The sequence below is a fragment of the Uranotaenia lowii genome, chromosome 3 (genome assembly GCF_029784155.1).
Source record: "Uranotaenia lowii strain MFRU-FL chromosome 3, ASM2978415v1, whole genome shotgun sequence".
In the NCBI taxonomy this organism is placed as follows: Eukaryota; Metazoa; Arthropoda; class Insecta; order Diptera; family Culicidae; genus Uranotaenia; species Uranotaenia lowii.
In genome coordinates this window covers 112,631,587-112,656,754 of record NC_073693.1, presented here as the reverse complement: position 1 = coordinate 112,656,754, position 25,168 = coordinate 112,631,587, and the positions used below count along the sequence as shown (strand labels likewise).

Below are 25,168 nucleotides of genomic sequence, written 5' to 3'. Positions count from 1 at the left end.
AATTTTGTAAATTTTGTAAATTTTGTAAATTTTGTAAATTTTGTAAATTTTGTAAATTTTGTAAATTTTGTAAATTTTGTAAATTTTGTAAATTTTGTAAATTTTGTAAATTTTGTAAATTTTGTAAATTTTGTAAATTTTGTAAATTTTGTAAATTTTGTAAATTTTGTAAATTTTGTAAATTTTGTAAATTTTGTAAATTTTGTAAATTTTGTAAATTTTGTAAATTTTGTAAATTTTGTAAATTTTGTAAATTTTGTAAATTTTGTAAATTTTGTAAATTTTGTAAATTTTGTAAATTTTGTAAATTTTGTAAATTTTGTAAATTTTGTAAATTTTGTAAATTTTGTAAATTTTGTAAATTTTGTAAATTTTGTAAATTTTGTAAATTTTGTAAATTTTGTAAATTTTGTAAATTTTGTAAATTTTGTAAATTTTGTAAATTTTGTAAATTTTGTAAATTTTGTAAATTTTGTAAATTTTGTAAATTTTGTAAATTTTGTAAATTTTGTAAATTTTGTAAATTTTGTAAATTTTGTAAATTTTGTAAATTTTGTAAATTTTGTAAATTTTGTAAATTTTGTAAATTTTGTAAATTTTGTAAATTTTGTAAATTTTGTAAATTTTGTAAATTTTGTAAATTTTGTGAATTTTGTAAATTTTTTAAATTTTGTAAAATTTGTAAATATTGTAGATTTTGTAAATTTTGTAAATTTTGTAAATTTTGTAAATCTCGTAAATTTTAAATTTTGAAATTTTGTAAATTTTGTAAATTTAGAAAATTTTGTATATTTTGTAAATTTTGTATATTTTGTAAATTTTGTAAATTTTGTAAATTTTGTAAATTTTGTAAATTTTGTAAATTTTGTACATTTTGTAAATTTTGTAAATTTTGTAAATTTTGTAAATTTTGTAAATTTTGTCAATTTTAAGTTTTGTAAATTTTGTAAATTTTGTAAATTTTGTAAATTTTGTAAATTTTGTAAATTTTGTAAATTTTGTAAATTTTGTAAGTTTTGTAAATTTTGTAAATTTTGTAAATTTTGTAAATTTTGTAAATTTTGTAAATTTTGTAAATTTTGTAAATTTTGTAAATTTTGTAAATTTTGTAAATTTTGTAAATTTTGTAAATTTTGTTAATTTTGTAAATTTTGTAAATTTTGTTAATTTTGTAAATTTTGTAAATTTTGTAAATTTTGTGAATTTTGTAAATTTTGTAAATTTTGTCAATTTTAAATATTTTGTAAATTTTTAAAGTTTTGTCAATTTTGTATTTTTTGTCAATTTTGTAAATTTTGTCAATTTTGTCAATTTTGTAAATTTTGTAAATTTTGTAAATTTTGTAAATTTTGTAAATTTTGTAAATTTTGTAAATTTTGTAAATTTTGTAAATTTTGTAAATTTTGTAAATTTTGTAAATTTTGTAAATTTTGTAAATTTTGTAAATTTTGTAAATTTTGTAAATTTTGTAAATTTTGTAAATTTTGTAAATTTTGTAAATTTTGTAAATTTTGTAAATTTTGTAAATTTTGTAAATTTTGTAAATTTTGTAAATTTTGTAAATTTTGTAAATTTTGTAAATTTTGTAAATTTTGTAAATTTTGTAAATTTTGTTAATTTTGTAAATTTTGTAAATTTTGTAAATTTTGTAAATTTTGTAAATTTTGTAAATTTTGTAAATTTTGTAAATTTTGTAAATTTTGTAAATTTTGTAAATTTTGTAAATTTAGAAAATTTTGTAAATTTTGTTTATTTTGTAAATTTTGTATATTTTGTAAATTTTGTAAATTTTGTAAATTTTGTAAATTTTGTAAATTTTGTAAATTTTGTAAATTTTGTAAATTTTGTAAATTTTGTAAATTTTGTAAATTTTGTAAATTTTGTAAATTTTGTAAATTTTGTAAATTTTTTCAATTTTAAGTTTTGTAAATTTTGTAAATTTTGTAAATTTTGTAAATTTTGTAAATTTTGTAAATTTTGTAAATTTTGTAAATTTTGTAAATTTTGTAAATTTTGTAAATTTTGTAAATTTTGTAAATTTTGTAAATTTTGTAAATTTTGTAAATTTTGTAAATTTTGTAAATTTTGTAAATTTTGTAAATTTTGTAAATTTTGTAAATTTTGTAAATTTTGTAAATTTTGTAAATTTTGTAAATTTTGTAAATTTTGTAAATTTTGTAAATTTTGTAAATTTTGTAAATTTTGTAAATTTTGTAAATTTTGTAAATTTTGTAAATTTTGTAAATTTTGTAAATTTTGTAAATTTTGTAAATTTTGTGAATTTTGTAAATTTTGTAAGTTTTGTCAATTTTAAATATTTTGTTAATTTTTAAAGTTTTGTCAATTTTGTATTTTTTGTCAATTTTGTAAATTTTGTAAATTTTGTAAATTTTGTAAATTTTGTAAATTTTGTAAATTTTGTAAATTTTGTAAATTTTGTAAATTTTGTAAATTTTGTAAATTTTGTAAATTTTGTAAATTTTGTAAATTTTGTAAATTTTGTAAATTTTGTAAATTTTGTAAATTTTGTAAATTTTGTAAATTTTGTAAATTTTGTAAATTTTGTAAATTTTGTAAATTTTGTAAATTTTGTAAATTTTGTAAATTTTGTAAATTTTGTAAATTTTGTAAATTTTGTAAATTTTGTAAATTTTGTAAATTTTGTAAATTTTGTAAATTTTGTAAATTTTGTAAATTTTGTAAATTTTGTAAATTTTGTAAATTTTGTAAATTTTGTAAATTTTGTAAATTTTGTAAATTTTGTAAATTTTGTAAATTTTGTAAATTTTGTAAATTTTGTAAATTTTGTAAATTTTGTAAATTTTGTAAATTTTGTAAATTTTGTAAATTTTGTAAATTTTGTAAATTTTGTAAATTTTGTAAATTTTGTAAATTTTGTAAATTTTGTAAATTTTGTAAATTTTGTAAATTTTGTAAATTTTGTAAATTTTGTAAATTTTGTAAATTTTGTAAATTTTGTAAATTTTGTAAATTTTGTAAATTTTGTAAATTTTGTAAATTTTGTAAATTTTGTAAATTTTGTAAATTTTGTAAATTTTGTAAATTTTGTAAATTTTGTAAATTTTGTAAATTTTGTAAATTTTGTAAATTTTGTAAATTTTGTAAATTTTGTAAATTTTGTAAATTTTGTAAATTTTGTAAATTTTGTAAATTTTGTAAATTTTGTAAATTTTGTAAATTTTGTAAATTTTGTAAATTTTGTAAATTTTGTAAATTTTGTAAATTTTGTAAATTTTGTAAATTTTGTAAATTTTGTAAATTTTGTAAATTTTGTAAATTTTGTAAATTTTGTAAATTTTGTAAATTTTGTAAATTTTGTAAATTTTGTAAATTTTGTAAATTTTGTAAATTTTGTTAATTTTGTAAATTTTGTAAATTTTGTATATTTTGTAAATTTTGTAAATTTTGTAAATTTTGTAAATTTTGTAAATTTTGTAAACTTTTTAAACTTTGTAAATTTTGTCAATTTTGTCAATTTTAAATATTTTGTTAACTTTGTAAATTTTGTAAATTTTGTAAATTTTGTAAATTTTGTAAATTTTGTAAATTTTGTAAATTTTGTAAATTTTGTAAATTTTGTAAATTTTGTAAATTTTGTAAATTTTGTAAATTTTGTAAATTTTGTAAATTTTGTAAATTTTGTAAATTTTGTAAATTTTGTAAATTTTGTAAATTTTGTAAATTTTGTAAATTTTGAAAATTTTGTAAATTTTGTATTTTGTAAACTTTTTAAACTTTGTAAATTTTGTCAATTTTGTCAATTTTAAATATTTTGTTAACTTGTTATTTTTAAAATTTTGTCAATTTTGTCATTTTGGTAAATTTTGTAAATTTTGAAAATTATGTAAATTTTGTAAATTTTGTCAATTTTGTAAATTTTGTAAATTTTGTAAATTTATTAAATTTTGTAAATTTTGTAAATTTTGTAATTTTTTAAATTTTGTAAATTTTGTAAATTTTGTAAATTTTGTTAATTTTGTCAATTTTGTCAATTTCAAATGTTTTGTTTATTTTGTAATTTTTAAAATTTTGTCAATTTTGTAAATTTTATAAGTTTTGTAAATTTTGTAAATTTTGTAAATTTTGTAAATTTTGTGAATTTTGTAAATTTTGTAAATTACGTTAATTTATTAAATTTTGTAAATTTTGTAAATTTTGTAAATTTTGTAAATTTTGTAAATTTTGTAAACTTTGTAGATTTTGTCAATTTTGTCAATTTTGTAAATTTTGTAAATTTTGTAAATTTTGTAAATTTTGTAAATTTTGTAAATTTTGTAAATTTTGTAAATTTTGTAAATTTTGTAAACTTTGTAAATTTTGTAAATTTTGTAAATTTTGTAAATTTTGTAAATTTTGTAAATTTTGTAAATTTTGTAAATTTTGTCAATTTTGTTAATTTTTTAATTTTTGTAAATTGTTTTGTTAATTTTGTCAATTATGTTATTTTGTCATTTTTGTAATTTTTTTCATTTTTGTCATTTTTTGTCATTTTTTGCCATTTTTATCATTTTTGTCATTTTTGTCATTTTTGTCATTTTTGTCATTTTTGTCAATTTTGTCATTTTTGTCAATTTTCAATCCATTCATTTTTGTCATTTTTGTTATTTTTGTATTTTTGTCATTTTTGTCATTTTTGTCATTTTTGTCATTTTTGTCATTTTTGTCATTTTTGTCATTTTTGTCATTTTTGTCATTTTTGTCATTTTTGTCATTTTTGTCATTTTTGTCATTTTTGTCATTTTTGTCATTTTTGTCATTTTTGTCATTTTTGTCATTTTTGTCATTTTTGTCATTTTTGTCATTTTTGTCATTTTCGTCATTTTTGTCATTTTTGTCATTTTTTCACTTTTGTCATTTTTGTCATTTTTGTCATGTCTTTGCATTTTTGTCATTTTTTTGAAAACAATTTTATTTGGTCATTTGTACAACTAATGTAATTTTTTTTCCATTTTTATTTTAATTTATTAAATTTTATCATGTTTATAATTTTTCTGTCTTGTCAATTTTATAAATTGTGGAATTTTTGGTATTGTCGGCCTTTTTGTCTTTTTTGCATATTTTTTTTTCTTAGCTCAATCATTCAAATTCAGAAATTGATATAATTGATGTAACCTACAGAAGGAAAACAAAATGACAAAACCTACGAACTTGACATACATGACAAAATTGACAAAGCTAACAAAGCAGAAGAAAATTTATAAAAAAGACAAAACTATTAAAAACTGACATGCTAAATTGACTAAGTTAACTTAATTGATAAAACTGGCAAAATTAACTCAATTTTAAAAAATCAATTTAATCAAATTAATCGTTTTTGTCATTTTTGAAGTTTTATTAATTTTTTCAGTATTTTTGTTTCTTTATTTTTTTTTTTTTTAAATGTTGCGTTGTAATATTGTTATTTATGTCATTTTTTACATTTTTGACTTTTTGTCATTTTGATAATTTTAATAATTTTGGAAATTTTTGGTATTTTTTTCGCATTTTGACATTTTTGTAATTTTTGTAATTTTTTTAAAACTTTTTTCAATTTTGTTAGTGTTGTCAATTTTGTTTATTTTGTCAAATGTGTAGATTTCGTCATTTTTCACAATTTCCCAATTGGATTTTGTCACTTTTGGTATTTTTTAAAGCTGTTATGGCCAGACCTGTATTTATTACTCGGAAATTTGAATTTTTCTTTCAAACCTTTAAGTATATACCAATATAAAATGTTAAACAATTAAAAAAACTCCAAATAAAACTTTCGATGTGATGATATTATTTCAAAATTGAAAAATTTCTACTATTCAAAACGTAATCTATAAACCACAATATTTGATGAATGAAACCCTTTAAAAAAAATTCCTCGACGATTCATTTACAGCTCTCCAAAGTGATTGAAACCATCAAGAATTAAAACTACCCACTAAGCTATACCTTTCGCCAAAATAAGACCCGAAAAATCACCAACAAACCAGCCAATATTCCGACTCAGAAGAGGTCAGCCGCCAGCAGCAGCGTCATCGACCGGACAGTTTGTGTCATTAAAAAATCATTTTATAGCCATTTTATTTACGTGACATTTTTCAAAATAACCGTGCGCTGCCTGATTTTTGGGTGCTTTCGGTCTGCCGGTCGAAAGAAAGGTAAGATTTTGCGGTGCCACTTAGTTGTTGCTACGTGCAGTCGGGTGTTTTATTTTTTTTTTTGTGTTTCGGTATTTTATCCTTTATTTTTGGTCCTGCTCTCGGTGGGTGTGCGCGAATTTTTTTTGTCTCTCTCTTTGCAACGTTTATGAATCGACGGACATACGGCTATAAAACGTTAATAAACAATTTTTACCCCGGTGTCTGTCCGGTGTGTGATTTGCTTACTCGCAGCTCGTTCGATCCGAGGTTTTTAAGACAACAATTAGGACCGAATGATGTCGGTGTGAGCATGATGGGAAAACAAAATTACTGAAGGAGGGCGCCATCATCGCGAGTCGAAAATTGCTACGAAACAAAATGACCCCATTCAACGGTGGGGTTGCTTTTTACTTTTTCTGAAACATCGTGAACGAATCATGCAAATGTTTGTGTGTGGGGTACCAATCAAAGAGGCGGCAATAAAAAAGGATTCACATTGCTGCAATCGGCCAAGCCGCCAGCCAGCCAGTAATGCGATCAATGAATTAACGCAGCCATTAATATGAGTTTTCGTTTTTGGCTTTTCGGTCAATTTGTCCCCTTGCCAGTGCTGTTGTGTCTTCTTTGAGTCTTTGGATCATTATACAGTTCAGTTGGAACGGAGCAGAGGTAGGATAATGGGCGGATTTGTATTTTCATTTGACTTTTATTGAAACTGCAATGGTGCAGGAACGTTTCTAGGTACTGATAGTATTTTTTTGGAATAATATACCATACTTTAAAAAAAAAATCCAGCTAGTAAGTCGCCTGAACAATAATATTGCCATGTAATAAAAATTTAAAATCAACCGGTGCGTGTTCATTTGAGACCATCTAATTGCTAAGTACTAAACAAGTATAAGGATGGAAGGTGGTAGAAAAGGTTTCTTTGAATGGTTTCCATTCAATCATTGATTCATTGGATCAGACGGGATCCAGAAAATTTTCCAGTTCTTTATTCTAAGGAATAAGCTTGGAAAAGATCCATGCTAATAGGTCACTGATCATCTTCGAATTCTAAGCGATTTCTTTCGATTTTCTAAGCGGAAATGGCTTAGAGGTTAAACAGATACCAACATAAATATGTCATGAATAACCATAGAAACTACCAGAGTTACGGATCTACGAAAGCAACAAATACCCTGTACCTTCCTATTGCTATCTAAAACTGATCTTAAAATTATTCAACCGCATTGAACAATATTCGACTGAAGAGACAAAAATCTTTGTATCCTGTCTCAATAAAGCGTAGTTTGAAGATAAAGTGTCAAATCCGCCATGCAAGTCTGTAGTTTTAACACAGAAATAGACTAGGAGGAAAATTTCATATAACCCTATCAGTCACTGTAGGGGTATAATGAGAACCCGTCCTGGGGCAGCATAAGCACCATTAATCGGAGATTGATGATCGTTTTCTGCCGTAGAATCTAGCAGCGAATTCAACTCGATGAAGTCAACTGAAGCCTACAGCTTGACTAATTTCATCTGACGATTTGCCCTATCGGATAGATAATAGAAGACTCGAGTCTGATTCCTGATCGAGGCGATTTTTTTCATTTACCATTCATGATCGATGAATTTTGCACTAAACGACGAGTTGTAGATCCATCAAACAAAGCAATAACAAAATAAAGTTTGTCTGTTTGTAGAATACAAGCAATTCACACACACTCATATATTATGTTTCAGAGGCTTTGTTTGGCGGATGATGCTACTAGCCGTATAATTAAAGATTAAAATAATCGATCATAAATAGTGTGAATCACCTAGACTAGGAATCGAACTCAAGTCTTCTGATAACCTCTCCAACATTCTTACGATATTCCCAGATGTAAACTAGTCAAGCTGTAGCTCTATAATAAGATGACTTCATCGAGTTCAATTAACTACTAGCTTCTACGGCAGAAAACGTTCATCGTGCCCCGATCAATGGTGCTCTCTTTAGCCCGAGTCAACAGGTTGAAATGAAAATGCCTATTAAAACTGATTATATTGAAAAAATCAAAAATTTAATACTGGTGAAAATTGAGGATCAATGTGTATATCATGTTTCAATGCGTACATAATAGATCATGATTTACCGATCATAAGAACTTTTTTAAATGTTAATAAATTCTTATCTGATTGTTTTAAAAATAACAAAACTTTCTGTGATTTACTGTAATTGAATATTCAAAGCCTAATAAGTCCCGGTGTCGTCAATTTTACATCAAATTTCTATCTCGTTACCACCTGAAATGGTATCGATAATTCTAACCTTAAATCACAGACAAACAGACAGTACACTCAGAAGAAAATTCGTATGATTTTTCGCAAGAGATAGCATTGCCATCTAGTGGCGACATTGCTTACCAATTAAAGAGGATTCTTCAAAATGATCCAGGATGCCTATGAGATTGTGATACCACAAAAAGTGTAAATAAACAATTACTCCTTTGCACCGGGCTTTTCCCTTCAATTCAAAATAGATTTAGATAACTAAGTGCAAAGAAATAATTGAAATATTTGCAACAGTTCAGCGGAATTGCAATAAATCTCTTGGAAAAGGTTCTTCACGGCAGAAGAATGATAGCAGCAAAGCGTAAAAAATCCTGAAAAGGTCTGATTTTCTGAAATCCGAAAGGTTCAAAATTTGTTCTCCATATTTCGTAAGTTTAATATAAGTTTATCTAAATGCATTTTTATATTTTGCAGTAGCAGATAATTGAATATACGTGGTCCCCGCTGATCTTACACATCAAATATATTAAAAGTTCTCATAAGGATTTGAATGATCCCAAGCATATGGTTTTGCGGACCAGACGATTAACTTTAAAACATTTACTTTGTTATGCTTTCCTATTCTGGAATATCAAAACTTTAAATCATGTCTTAGTAAAATTTTCAAATAATCATTAAAATGCTTTAAAAATGAAATATAAATCTACTTACGTTTGCCGAGGAATCAAGTGGAATCGAGGAACAGTCCACAAATCACTCTACATTATTTACCTTCCACATTGATCTTGTTTACAAAAAAAAATCTGATTGTCACAAAACAGTTATCAGTTGCAATGGCTACTATGATGAAAAATTAATAAGTTTTCAAAAGTTGAAGTGGTGCTATCTGGTGGCGACATTGCCTAGCTCTCTGGCCTAGCTTTGAGGTATTGCGAAGAATGAAAAAAGAGTGTCCCGTCTGTTTGTCTGTGCTTAAATTTTAACTTGAATGGAACCATTCTCATCCACGGTGACTTCGGGAATAAGGTAACATCTCATAAAGTGACGTTTGACGTTTGATGGCTAAAAAGACAACTGGAATCAAGTGATTCGGGTGAATCGACTGTCGTCAAACCACGCGCGGTGCAGAATAAGGACCATTGACTCCATTGTTTGAACAGATGGAAACGAAATTGTCACCTCTGAGAGCTCATGGAGCAAGAAGGTTTAGCTTAGACCAGGGTTCCTAAGATCAAGCGCCTTGAAAAATGGTGGATCTAGCAGTCCGATAGGAAACGATGGCCATACTGAGAAAACCAGTCAGACAGTTGCACGGAAGAGTTAGAATCCGAAGGCTACGAAGCCTGCAATATTACTCTTGTTAGAGACAAAAGGTGGATGATACTGGTCAAAGCACCTCCAACCAAACATGTTTGTAGCTATTTTCTTATGCTGTTTCGAAATACGTTCCATGAGCATAATAGAATTATCGTATGAAAGTTGAAAAACAGCATTTGACTACCAAAGTGGAGGCAATATACATACATAAAAGTCATTTCTTTCTAAAGCGACGCAAACTACACCAATTATCCGTTATCCGACACTTTATTCGTACCTATCGAAAGAATGCAAGATACCGCAAGATTTAGTTCTAATATGCTTCTAATTGTTGCTAGAGACAATATTTCCCAGTCCTCTCGTTATGTTACTCAATTCCCATCTGATGGGAATGTACGGATGAACTGGATGCACTGCTGGTTGCAGAGAGAACAAGATGATGATTTTCTCACTTGAAGCTCGCGTGGGAGAAAAATCATTTAAAATCAACAAACATCGCGGACTATCTATCATATCCAAGGGATTGAAATCGAGAGAGAATTCTTTGCATTTGGAATGGTAATGATCAAAATTCCACAACTGCTTCACAAATTACAACAATTAGCACATTTTTACTCTCTCTGAGCACAGGTTTCTCTCATTTTAACTCAAACCTTTTAATTTTATCTAACTAATTGCCACAAATTCAATCTGCACAATTTGCGTGATCATTGATTTTCTCCCTTCATCTCAGTCCCCCGATCATATCCGATTCAAACTGACTTCAGACGATATTTTATACGATCTTTACACTATGCAAATGGAATTGCAATAAGCAACACCATTTTAAACGACTTAAGTTATCATTTCTGGTACGATTTCATGTTTGCTGGGCTCACATCGTATTACGCTGGTGCACTACACAGCATAAAAAAAATGTAACGATGGACGATGTAATTTCTGGGGATTACAGATTTCTGTTGCAATACGTCGTGAAGTGTAATATCACAACCTTCTATGTGATATCTCATCCAGTAGTCAATGTTTTCCTTTGTTGACGTTCAAATTTGATTTCATTTCAAAAATTAAGAAACAGATTATGGACCTCAGCTGTATTTGTTTGGCTTGTAAGTACTGCCAAAATTAATCAAAAATATAAGCAAACCAACAGCTTGAAAAATATTTTCATTATTTTTCATTTTATAGGAAATTTGGCCCATATGGATCAGCGGTACGAAACATATTCTTTGTCTCCAAACAGCCGGGTACATCAAGACAATGTTAAATTAGGTACCTTTTGCGACTCAAGTTATGTGCAGGTATTTGATGTAATATCGCATTACTTTTTCTGCTGTGTACGTTAGATGCGTATTGTTAGAAAACTCGTTCCAAAGTTAAAAATTGAAGATCTGCTTGACTGACAAGACAACCTCTGGTGCTTCATTTACCAACGGATGATTATGGCATCGAGAGCATGGAAATGGATAAAATAAACCTCAAGCACTACCATACAGCACACCAGCAGCTAATCATCTGTATTGAGGAGAAGATGGATGAAGTGTTGCTATCAGAGCCATATAGTAGGGCAGCAATAACTGACATACATATATAAGTATGTAAATAAGGAACCGGGAAGGGTTTCTTTCACAAAACAGTGTCGTCGTCGAATGCAGAGGGCTATGAGAAGTTTTGTCGCTAGGGAGGATAATAGGCATCTTCCACAATGCAGAGCTTCATAGTCATCTCCGAAAATGTCATAGTGCGGGCCGAGGAGTGGAGTAGTCGCCTCTCAAAATCCAGAGTACCGTATATCTCTGTGAATTGGTTGAAAGTCATTTGCCGGTTGTAATGATCAATCGTCAATTTATTTTCAAAAGCCACGTAGAGTTTCGGAAAATAGCTTGAGCCTGTGAGAGAGCGATCATTCTCACCCGCCTACTCTTACATAAGTAATGTTGAAGCGAAAATGCAATCTATTTTGGATAAGAAGTGTAACTTGCTGTTACTGATATTAATACCCGAAGATGTATTGGGGAACAGGTTTTCTAAAATGAAAAGCCCTGTGTAGAGCAAGGGACATGCCCAAACTAGTTTTATTAGAAAGATAGGTCTACTACAGTGCCTTTATGGTCATCCAACGTTTGAAAGAAGAAAAAACAGAAGAGAACCTGCAGCTGCGAACCAGCTTCGGGGAAGACATTTCCTTTTTCCAATCACACTCGTTAGGAATTGGGTGAGTAGTACACACGGTGGGCTTCTACATGATGCAGTTTCTTCCTGAACACTGAGGTTTCATGAAATAACAGCACCGGTTCAGGTACGTAGCTTTGCCACTTTGCTCAACTAATGATGACACCTGAACACTGAACACGTGGCTCAGCTTTCAAAAGTATGTGCTAACATGTTTGCAGCGTTAGAATCAAAAGTTTATTCGCGGTTCTGGAAGGGATCGAACTTTGAAGTTCCAGGTGGAGCTTAAAGAGAAGGGGGTGTACGTACGTAGGAAGACCATGAGATAAACTCTTCCGAGTCACGAATAGCGATGGCCAACAGAACCCGCAGCTCGAAGCGCCAACAGTAAGCTGCTTAAATGGCGTCAACTCGGAAGCGCCCTCGCTAGCTGAAATAGAAGGTTCCATCAAAAACATGAAATCCAACAAAGCACCTGGGATCGATTGCATCCCTGCTGAAATGCTGAAAGCCGACCCTGCTCTGTCAGCACAAATTTTGCACCGTCTTTTCGCTGACATCTAGGAAACTGCAACATTCCCGGCCGACTGGATTCAGGGTATCCTCGTAAAGGTCCCGAAGAAAGGAGACCTAACAGAGTGCGGTAACTTGCGAGGCATAACGTTGATCTGTACAACCCTCAAAGTACTCTGCAAAGTGATCCTGAACAGGATCCAGGAGAAAATCGAAGCTACACTCCGACGGCAACAAGCTGGATTCCGATCCGGACGATCATGCGTGGATCACATCACAACGCTACGAATCATACTGGAACAAATCAACGGATTCCAGGACTCTCTTCTGCTGGTTTTCGTTGATTTCGAAAAAGCATTCGACCGACTTAACCACGAAAACATCTGGGCTGCTCTAAGACGACGAGGGTCCCAGAGAAACTAGTCCATCTCATCGAAGCATATTCCAAACTATCTATTGACTATTAGGACGTGGCCGGCGCCGTTATTGACGGCTCAAAGAGAGAGCATCAGTTTTGGGCATTGTGAATGTGCTGTCAGTCCCAGACACCTTTCATTTGACCTTTGAACACAATTGGTGGCCTCGGTCAATCACGGAGTAGCAACCATTGGCAATGTGGAATTCGTTCTACTGAGCCACGCCTGCGATCATGGGATTCGAAATGCATTTAACCAATAAAGAGTTAAAAGGCCTATTGAAGAAATTGAACGGAAATGTTCATTATTATATTTATTACAGGGAAATTTTAATAAAGCATTTCGGGTTCAATGTTTAAAGGTGGATGTGAGTAGTCAATCAAGCTAAGCTAAGCTAAGCTAAAACATCTGGGCTGCTCTAAGACGACGAGGGTCCCAGAGAAACTAGTCCATCTCATCGAAGCATAGTACGAGGCATTTTCATGCAAGGTCTTGCACGATGGTGTATTGTCCGAACCAATCCCGGTAACTGCTGGAGTGAGACAAGGATGTATCTTATCACCGCTACTTTTCCTCATCGTAATGGATGAGATTCTGACTGGATCGATCGACTGTGCACCGAACCGGGGATTGCCGTGGAATCCTTCAACAATAGAGGAACTGAGCGACCTTGAAATGGCTGACGATATTGTTTTGCTCGCCCAAACACAACCGGATATGCAGAGCAAACTCGACGACCTCACCGAAAGTTCCAAGGCAGCAGGTCTCAAAGTCAATGTCAGAAAGACCAAGTCGATGGAGATCAACACAGCAAATCCCTCCAGTTTCATGGTAGCTGGGCAACAGGTTGAGAAAGTGGTGTGCTTCCAGTATCTTGGTAGTCAGATAACGCCTGATGGTGGTACCAGGAAAGACATTGAAACCCGGATCAGAAAGGCGATTGCGATTTGCGTTTGCGAGTCTCCGAAACATCTGGCGGTCACGCCAGATCTCTCTTTGAACAAAAATCCGAATCTTCAACTCAAACGTCAAATCCGTATTGCTGTACGGGTGCGAAACTTGGTGCACATATGCGGTAACGACGCGAAAACTGCAAGTATTTGTAAACCGCTGCCTGCGGAATATCATCCGCGCTTGGTGGCCTGGCAACTGGATCTCAAATGAGGAACTTCATCGCCGGTGTCATCAAAGGGCGCTAGAAATCGAGATTCGGGAACGTGAGTGGAGATGGATTGGGCACACGCTGCGGAAAGATGAAAACGAGATTTTCAAAGAGGCGCTACATTGGAATCCAGAAGGTCATCGAAGAAGAGGCAGACCCAGAAACTCGTGGCGGCGAAGTCTAGCCGCTGAAATCCGAACTGTCGACGAGAATCTTGACTGGGACCAGGTGAAGACGCTGGCTCCGGATCGTCAACAGTGGAGGTCTTTTACCACGGCCGGAAGATCGGCGCGGGATCATTAAGTAAGTAAGTAAGACCATGAGTCCCTTTGAGAACCTCGAAGTAATGGTACTTCAGTTTTTTTGCGCATGTCAAATACTGTTATGAGAGTGCATCGAAAGTCATCGACTCATTGACCTCGATTATGCCGAAGTGTCCTGGTCCAAAGAGTAGCAAGAGATGGCTTTTTGCAAGCGTAGCACTGTAGAAACTACGATACCGAGGAGCGAAACTGATACAAATTCGGTTGTATACATCATCTGATGACCATGCTAGTTTCCTGTGCATGCAATACCATCTCAGCAGAAGCAGCTTTTGTCATCGCGGGCATGATTCCCATTGACATAACTCTGGCAAAGGATTAGAAATGTTACGAAGCAAAAGCTGTTAGAGGAGTGCATTAAGCTTAACGAGCAATGTCAATGCTCAAGTGGCAGAAGCCATGGGACGCATCGAATAACGGTCAACTTCAACCTGACGGTTTCTTTCAGGTCGTGGATGCTTTTAGCAATACGTTCATCGGTTTAAGTTTATCAGCTCGCCATATCGCCCAAAATGCGTAGATATGGAGGAATCGACAGAACATGCTATCTTTTTCTCCCCCAAGTTTGGTCAACAACTTCTAAATTTTAACGCTGAAAATGTTGTAAGTGAATATGTTGCGAAGAACTTTGTAGCGTGCTATAAACGACGAAATTTCGCAAATCATGCGCAATCGAGCACGAATCAGGAGAGATGATGAACGAAGAGAAACAGAGATAGTTAACCAAACTTGACAAGCTAAAGGAAGGTCTTTGACCTCGTATGACACCACAATTCAAAAGCAACACAATCTTAGGGCGCGGTTTATCCCTCATCTGGGCTCTTATGTGTAAGGGGGCTTACAAAATCCCACGTACTCAACTTAGATCTTTCCTGCAGCAGAATGAAGCGTAGAAAACATCCGGGGTTGTCGTGACGAGATTCTAGCTTGGTAGTTTCTCAATCGACGATGCCTTGGTGGTTAGAATCCCTTCGAAAGTGGTGGCTGTGACATACTTGAGGGGCTTGAGATACTTTGAAAGCGTTACCTAATCGGCAAACGTTTCGGGGTCTTGTGTACCAGTCTGAAGTTTGCGAAAGAGCAAAAGGAGAAAGAGGAAAAAGGAGAAATAGGATTAAGGAGAAAGAAGATAAAGGAGAAAGACCAAAAATGAGAAAGATGAAAAGGAAAAGGGTGAGATGTATAAGTGCTTGAGCACAGCGTACCCCTTGATGTAGTATCATAGGGTGAAACCAAGGTGCCCATCTAGCGTACGAATCCCAAGGTGGTTTTAGTGGAACGAACCCACTCACGGCAGCAAACACCCGGCAGTTATGGTTTGAAGTCAAATTTCCATCTCGTGAAAAAAAGACCACGAGTCCAGAATGCCCAATATTTTAGAAAACTGCCCCGAATTTGACCGAATATTACCCGGACATAGCCTGGTTTTTGGAATGAAATTTTTAAAATCAACTGCCCGGTTATTGCAAGGTTTGTCAAAAAAAATCCCGTCTCGCCTATGCCTATATATTCTGAAATACATATATTAGAGGAATCATAAATAAAATTATTTAGATCAATTATTGATCCTGTCGTTAAAAAACAGCTCTAACTAAAGTACAATATTATTGTAGATTTGAACGTTCCTTAGAAACGCATCTGAACCAAAGGTTCACGAATCCTTGTTTTCCGATTTTACGACACGCGAGCAAAGCCAAACCACTTCTACCTTCTGTAGAAGCGCTATTTTCTGTCCATTAACCCGGCCGCCAAGGAAATAAAACGCCCAAAAGGATAGCCACAGATTTTATCGCACTTTCATTTGCATCGCACGTCACGTAATTGAAATTCTGCATAATGACGAGAAAGACAAATCCAAGCGGATTATGGCAGCATTGTCTGATTGAACGACAGAGAAGGAGGTTTGCAACACAGTTTCGATGAAGATTTTACGACCGGTATCCATCCTTTGAGGAGTTGGATGACCACTTCTGTTTCTGCATGTTTTCTGATGAAATTGACGAGGACACTTTTTGGTGGGTAGCCCATCAAATCAGCTGGTGGCCATTTTTAGCCTTAATCTGTACCTCAAGCCAAGTCAACCCCATCGCTTCAGCAGCTTGAGAAGTGGACGTGGATCTTTTTAAAAGGATTAAGCATTGTTTATAACTCTCACTTTTATTTTTTCATCATTCAAACGGCTCAGTTTCTGTCGTCCGGATTGGTTCGATGCAAAAGTGCACCCCCGTTTAAGACTGACAGGTAAATTTATGGCTCCCATTTAACACCCGCAAATCTCTTCAAATTGATTCGAGTCATTACCGGACCGAGGAGCGAGGCAAATCGTTCCAAATGAGTTCTTAAATGGTTTATGTTTATGTGTCTACTTTTGATTGTTGCGGTTTGGATGTTTTTTCTTGCATCCCTACACAAATATCTCATACCACTGGCTGCTGCTCAAACCGGTAGGCAAGCAAAAACTTGTGCTCAGCTTTTGGTGTTTTAATGTACTTAATTAATCACTGGGCCCGTTAAGTGATTTTCAATACTGATCCAGCCGGGAATGTCGAGCATTTAGCAATCAGTAAAATTTCGCATTAATGTTTGGGATAGTAAAACCAAATTTATGGTTATTAAGGAACCAATTTGGTTAACGATTTTTAATCGGTCTGTCTGTCCTTAAATTGCTGAGTATAATCAATGAGTTCGAGAAGCAAATAGCTTTGTACATAGATATATCTTTGTATGGATGAAAAAAACACTCTTAAACATTTTTGACCGAAACATCTGAAGAAATTTATACCATCAGGAAACAAATTATGAAGCAGAAAGTTTTGTTGAAATTGTAACTTGGACAGTTTTTCAACTTAAATGATTCTTTTATAGTATTTCAATATTTGTTCGTATCATCCAATAATAATTTTACGAAGGGGAAATAAAGGTAAAACGAGCACCCGGGCCAAACTGGGCACTTTTTTTTGAGAAATACTTTTCTTCTAAATGAATTTTCACGAGGAGCAGTTTTGAATTTAAAATAGTGTCAAATTTTCATTCTTTCGGATTCCGTAACAATTTCAAATCGGGAGCAGTAGGTTGTTAGCCTAAAGTCCCTATCGCGCGATGGGGCTGCCATCTTGGACATAGCTAGCGGGAGCCGCATTTCATAAATTCAGCCGCTTGCTACAAGACAGACGCTGTTTGAGCCGCCCCTGACCTGGAGAACAGACGCTCGGTTGTTGTTGCACGCCGCCCCTGACCTGGGGAACAAACGCGTGCGGCCACCTTCTCAGTCTGCATGCGACCAAAGCATCCACCGGGGTTGGGTACCCGATCTCCGCTTAGGTTACTCGCACCCCAGCCGGCACCGCGGGAAGGTAGAGATAGGAGTTGTGAATAAGAGGTGATATGACCACTATGGGGTCTCGTGTTGCACATTATCCACCGTTTACCAGCCAAATCGTAATGGATGAGATTCTGATTGGATCGATTGACTGTGCACCGAACCGAGGATTGCCGTGGAATCCTTCAACCATGGAGCAACTGAACGACCTTGACCTGGCAGACGATATTGTTTTGCTCGCCCAAACACAACAAGACATGCAGAGCAAACTCGACGACCTCACCGAAAGTTCCAAGGCAGCAGGTCTCAAAGTCAATGTCGGAAAGACCAAGTCGATGGAGATCAACACAGGAAATCTCTCCAGTTTCATGGTAGCTGGCAACAAATTGAGAAAGTTGAGTGCTTCCAGTATCTTGGTAGCCAGATAACGCCTGATGGTGGTACCAGGAAAGACATCGAAACCCGGATCAGAAAGGCCCGATTTGCGTTTGCGAGTCTCCGAAACATCTGGCGGTCACGCCAGATCTCTCTACGAACAAAAATCCGAATCTTCAACTCAAACGTCAAATCCGTATTGCTGTACGGGTGCGAAGCTTGGTGCACATATGCGGTAACGACGCGAAAACTGCAAGTATTTGTAAACCGCTGCCTGCGGAATATCATCCGCGGTTGGTGGCCTGGCAACTGGATCTCGAATGAGGAACTACATCGCCGGTGTCATCAAAAGGCGCTAGAAATCGAGATTCGGGAACGTAAGTGGAGATGGATTGGGCACACGCTGCGAAGAGATGAGAACGAGATTTGCAGAGAGGCGCTAGATTGGAATCCAGAAGGTCATCGAAGAAGAGGCAGACCCAGAAATTCGTGGCGGCGAAGCCTAGCCGCTGAAATCCGAACTGTGGAGGTCTTTTACCACGGCCATATGCACCGGAGGATCGGCGTGGGATCATTAAGTATGTAAGTAAGTCAAATTTTCAGCAAAAAAGAAAATCCTTCTTCAGGTTGAATAAAGAGAGAAAAAAGTTTGTTTTCTACTTGTTTTAAATTGTTTGATTAGTCAGTGTAAAATTTTCTTTCTGATGTTTTTCCGCTCAAAGGATTGCTCAAAATGATAATTCAAGAATAGATTGGAAAGTTTGAAAAAAAGGTGCAAAATAAAAATAGCCCACTAAGGGCCATAGGAAGAACTGGATCACGGGGGGGAATTGGTGACAATTTTTTCTCATATCAGTTTTGCTTGAACAAGTCATACTTTAGAAGTGTAAAAAATATGTAGGTTCTGCGTTTCTGTATAATTATTCAGCTTTGAGTAATTATACTTCTTCAAATAATAAATAATGGTTTCATTTAAGAGAAAAACTTTCTGAATGAATGAATATTTAAGTAAATAATAACCTAATTCATTTCAACTACAAACTATTTAGAAATAAAAGTAAGAGATAATGTAAGTGTTTAGATCAGGTTCATTTTCTATTCTTGTTAACTCGATTGAAATCTAAAACATTAGTTTATAACTTTCTTTTGAATAACTAAGCAGTTTTGAATAATTTATTCAGTCTGTAAAGCCTCAACCGTCTAACACGGTGTATGTTTTTAATTTGCAATATGAAATCCAATAAAATATATTTACAGGCTAATTTTCGCTTAAAGATAAAGTACAAATTCTTTGACGAATAAAAATTCATAAAAAAAATTATTTTATAATTAGAATCTTGGGATTTTTTTAAATTAAATTCACTTTTCAAAGAAGGAAATCTTCAAAAAAACCGATATTTTATTTTATATTTGTGATTTCTGCTGGATTGTGTTTCCAAACTGACTATGATGAAATATTAAATTTAAATTTAAAAACTATGAAACTGCGACCTCCTACAATTTGAATCTTTAATGAAATTCTCACATTGATATGTTCATCTTAATTATAAAACATAACTTCGAGCTGTACCTGAATCTGAATTTTTTATTTGAATTCCGAATCTAAATCCTGCCTTAGTTCAAAATCTGATTTCCGAATCTGACTACGATTTTTTTTTAAATTTAAGTTCCAGATAAGAATTTCTTTCAATTATGATCCAATTATCGAAATTTGTATCAAAACCCTCAGAAAAAAATCTCTTATTTGAAATCTGATTTTTTGCGTAATAAGGCTGGAACAAATATCAATTTCTTCTCATGTCTCCCCCCCCCTTCGAAATTTCCAAAAACCCGAAGGGGGAAATAAATTAAGTTTTTAGTATTTCATGAAAATTTTGATAAAAAAAATCAAGTATCCGAAAGATTACAAAACCAAAAAAGAAATTATGGAAGATGGAAGTAATTTCACCATGTGTATTCTTGAATTTATAGAATTTTTCAATAAAAAATTTCATTATTTTATAGGTTTTGTGCTATGATATAGCATGCAATTTTTTGCACGCAAGATTTTGGGCAATTTATTCCAATTTATTTGTTTTTCGCATTATTTTTTATTGTCCCCCCCCTCGTGAAGTTCCAACTCTGAGTGACAAAAGAAGGATTTGAAATTTGTTCCGGCCTAATATTAAGTCTTTCTTCAGTTATTTATTCGAAATTCAATTAATTCTGAATAAAAATTTCAATTTTCAATCCTGGATCACCATTATTAAACTTTCTTCAGTTCCAATTCTACAAAAGAATTAAAAATTAAAATGTTGTAATAGTCGTTATTTTAATTTTTTTTTTCCACATTTTGAAATGATGAATTCCGAATATGAAAATGTATCTAGTTGAGGTTTCAAATTAAAAGCAAAGTTTCGAATCAGGTTCCTTCTCTCAAAACCTAATGTAGAATCCGAAATCTGATCACAGACATTCAATATTAATGTTTACTTTTAAATTTGGTTCCACAAAATTTGGAATTATTCGAACCTAAGCTTATCAAATATTTTTCCGTTTTTATCCGGGCCGTGCAATTTCGAGTATTTTTCTCCAATATCCACCAATATTAAAATTATTTCACAAAATTAATGAATAAAGGAATTAAAAAACTGTTTTTTTATTTATGAAAACACATCAACCAATTTTTAACCATGTTTAAAATTTTCAATGAAAAGGCACATGTAAATTTGCTCAAACAATTTGAACGCAAAATACCTACGTAATTATATTTATTGTGAATGAATTCAATTTTATGTTCGATTTAGCTCATAAATGAACAAAATCTTGGCAATCTGGCAAGCAATGTCTTATCGTATTCAAACCAACCATAACCAACTTGTTAAGAAATTTTACTTACAAGATTAAAGTATCAAATCTGCAGTAAATACGAAAAACATTTTTTTAACAAACTTGTTTATAACCATTCATTTGATGTTTAAAATGTAATTATCGCAAGAATATGAGCAAAGTTTTTCAAATATTAATGCATCAGTTTTTAATTCGTAATTGTGTTCCTATCCAAATTTAAGGTTCATGCAATCTGAAGAACGTGATTGAATAAAATATAATAACTAGTTTACAAGTTGGTGTGGAGAAAACTTGAATGAAAAATATTTTATCAAATCAAATTTCTCATTCTCATTTTCTGCAGATTTTAAACTTTCAACTTGTAGTTTAAATTGACGTGAAATAATTTAACATGACGTGAAATAGTTTAACAAATATTCTCAGACTATATCAATGTCGTCGTCAAAGCAGATAAGTCGAATGGATCTGTTGAACATCGTGCGCCTCATTTCGCCCATCGCTCGTCGAATAACACCATCTAGCGCCACTTTGAACATCATGCAGGACAGGCCATCGCCTTGTCGAAGCCCCCTGCGCGATTCGAAAGAACTCGACAATTCACCCGAAATCTACACACAGCACTGCATTCCATCCACCATCGTCTTGATCAGTCTGGTCAGCTACCCGGAAAAGCCGTTCCGGTCCATGATTTTCCATAGTTCTTCACGGTAGATCGTGTCGTTTGCGGCTTTGAAGTCGATGAATTGCTGGTGCGTAGGGACTTGGTATTCACAGCAATTTTAAAGGATTTGCCGTAATGTGTAGATCTAATCCGTCATTGACCATCCTTCCATGAAGCCGGTCTGATGACTTACAACGAATTGGTTTGCTAGTGGCGTTAGGCGGCGGAGAAAATTCGGGACAATACTGTGTAGTCGGCATTGAGGACAGTGATTGCTCGGTAGTTCTCACAGTCCAATTTGTCACCCTTCTTGTAGATGGGACATATTAGCCCCTCCATCCACTCCTCCGGTATCTGTTCTGTGTCCCAGATTCGGACCATCAACCGGTGTAGGCGGTCAACTTGTTCGAGAAGTGCCGGCTGTCTTTCAATACGTGGTCGATCTGTGATTGCGTTTTGTACGGTGATTTCCAGGTGTACTTGTATGGGAGACGGTGCTCGAAAAAGGTACGGGCAATCGTTTGGAGGTGGCGAAGTCTATGAGTCTTAGACCGTTTTCGTGGGTTTGAATTCATCCTCCTGGTCGACCTGAGCGTTAAGAACCCGATGACGATCTTGATATCATGATTTGGGCAGCGGCCATATTCATGCTGCAGCTGCGCGTAGAATTCGTCTTTGTCGTCATCGATACTTCCTAGGTGAGGACTGTGCACGTTGATGATGCTGCTTTTGAATCTCAATCGGCATATTCGTGAGTCGATCGGCCATTCTGAAGGTCCACTTAACGAGTTTACGTTGGATTGAGAGGACCACCATGAAAATTGTTCTGGAGGTTCCCTTTACGAGTTTGCGTTGGATCGGGAGGACCAACATGAAGAGTGTTCTGAAGGTTCACTTTTCGAGTTTACGTTGGATTGGGAAGAACCAACATGAAGAGTGCTCTGAAGGTCCACTTTACGTATTAACGTTGGATCGGGAGGACCAACACGAAAAATGTTCTGAAGATCCACTTTACGAGTTTACGTTGGATTGAGAGGACCAACATGAAAAGTGTTTTGAAGGTTCACTTTACGAGTTTACGTTGGATTTGGAGGACCAACTTGAAGAGTGTTTTGAAGGTCCACTTGTAAAGTTTTTTGTGAGTTAATTGTAACAATAGGATCTAGAGGCTATTTTTCTAGAGTTTTTTTAAAGATCATTTTAGATAAACTTGGAAGTGTTGAGACGAAATGTTCGATGAAAAAGAGATAAACTAAGCAAGCGTTGAAACGGAACACCATCAGCAAAGTATTATCGCAATGGGAGTTCTAAGTCGTTCCAGCACATCTCGTCCAAGAGTGAAATTTTGAGTACGGACGAAAGTTTATTAAAGCTTGGAGATAACCTTTCATGGAAGCTCGTATAAATCAACTTGACTGTAAAATAATAAAAATAAAGAAGACGATAAAATCAACTATCTCTTAAAAGCTTAAAAGATTTGCGAAAAAAATATTTGACTTGTCAACAATCAGGGCCTTTGAGTACCGAGCATTTAGAAAGGCATGAAAGCATAAAGAAGGTGAGAAGTTCGTACGTCCATTTATATGTTAATTCAGGATAGTAGGAATTTTAGTATACAATTTGATAATATTTGAAAATTTTCCAATTTACGGATTGATGCGATGGTAGGTCCAACAAAAGAAAAATTTCAATATGATTTAAAGAATTCCACTATGAAAACAATTTTTTAGTTTTAATAGAGTAAAAACCAGATGTTCGACTGGTAATGCATATCAGAACAGTGGCTTGAGCTCGACATGGTATTAAAAATTCCATAAGAAATACTTACACCGTTTGAAAAATTCAAAGGTCCCAGATGCGAGGGTATGTCTAGCTGAAGATAAGTCAAGAATTGAAATTTTCAGTTGTTGTTAGACATAAAATCAATGTGATCTGGTTTGACACTCAGAATTTGAAATCATAACTAAATGTTCCATTGAATATCGGAAAATTTGCCATCAAGGTATAAAGTTGTTCTTCTTTGTGGAACGTATAATCAAATGTCGATCTTCTCTTAGTTATTCGAAAAATAGAAATAATGGAGTTTACTTTTTAATTTTGTATTGATTAAGATAGAAGTTAATGCAGGTAAAGGTTGCAAGTTTTCTTTTGATTTATTTTATTCTAGTATTTTGAGGTTGAAAATTAATGAAAAAAATTGAGATTGGCTTATGTTTTTTGCAACTCCTTTGTTTAGGGGGGAGATGTGTAGCCAAGGATTACAGTGTGTTCTCCCAGAGAGTTCATCACGTCTCTCGACCGTTAGGTCTTAACGAGAGAATATCGTATCCCTCTAACATTCTGCCTCACTGTCCGCACTCAGCTGGAACGTGTCCTCAGTTAGAAAACGATTTCTAGTGAGGCAGGATGCACGTCCTTTCAGCCGTCTTTTCAGCCGTCTTTTAAGCCGTATTTGCAGCCGTCTTTTCAGCCGTCCTTTCAGCCGATAACTTGCGAACAGACTTCCCACACCGACTTTCATGAAAAAATGGGCAAGTCAGGCTAAACAGATAAATTATTAAGATCAAATTTTGTAGTTCGAAACACCGAGGGTGGATTGCTAAATTAGCCAAATACGATCGGTATTTGGCAAGGCCGTATTACAAGGAGAGCGATGGAGTAGGCCTCCGTAACGTGATATTGTTTGCCATAGATCCTTATCCAGTTCTTGTACTCTGTTAGAAACGACTTTTAAACGAACAGTTGAAGAAGAGGAATCTATGCTATTTCCAACGCATAGCCTCGTTCGTTTCGTTGAACAATTACTGACATTTGAATTCGTTGCTTATTAAAATATAAAATAATTCAAACTATTTCAAAAACAACACACACCTTTATGTTTGACGAACGCCGAATCCCAGTGGGTAGTCTTTTCCGGTCGACGAGTATCTTGCGGCATAATGTACCCTCGAGGATCATCCATCAGCACGTTGTAATCCTTGGCATTGATAGCACTGGCACCGCTACCCGCAGCAGTCGCAGAAACTTCGACCCCGGAAACGCTGTCATCACTCCCAGTTTCACCACAACCATGCTGCCCCAATAAAACCGTTGGATCGTCAATCTGGAGACTGGGATCCTGGTGCTGATTGCCGTGATTATCAATTAGAGGAAGATCAAGGAAAGTGGCAGAGGATTTATTGATATGGGGATCGATCGGACCAAGCATTAAAGCCGACTGAGAATTATTGAACTCTTTAAGCTTTTGGTAGAAATCGATGTCGGCATCCGAATGATGATGTGACCGTTTCCGGGGAACCTTTTCAAACCGACTGGAATTCAGTTGACTGCGGATGTACTGCTTCATTGCACTGAGAGTAATGTTGTACAAATCCGGCGGAATATCCGGCCAATTGCGGGCCAAATCAACGGAGCCAACCGAATCGACTCTCCGTTGCGCGTCATATCGTTGCGACGAAAGCTTCGTTGACATCGAGGACGAAAACCCGGCTAACAATTTCGCACCACTACGCGCCGCACTATTCAAGGATCGACCTTCACCGGGATGCCGCCGGAGAATCTGCTGAACCTGTGCCGAAGCTGGCGGCACCGCGAGGGGATTTGCCACCGAGAGCAGACACGTTGTCAGCAGCAACGAAATCAGCCCGAACGTTCGGCTGGCCCCCGCGGCACCACTGGACACATTTCGGGGGGC

At 33.8% G+C, this 25,168-nt stretch overlaps 1 protein-coding gene across 1 annotated transcript in view; it reads right to left on the bottom strand.

Annotated features, from left to right (window-relative positions):
- Positions 1-24,417, bottom strand: part of LOC129751411 (uncharacterized protein DDB_G0283357) — a 492,735-nt gene extending 468,318 nt beyond the window's left edge. The window contains exon 1 of the mRNA XM_055746904.1: positions 24,346-24,417. Coding sequence (XP_055602879.1) covers positions 24,346-24,412 — 67 coding nt within the window. The 5' untranslated portion in view covers positions 24,413-24,417. The remainder of the gene's footprint in view (positions 1-24,345) is intronic.
- Between the last annotated feature and the right edge of the window lie 751 nt (positions 24,418-25,168).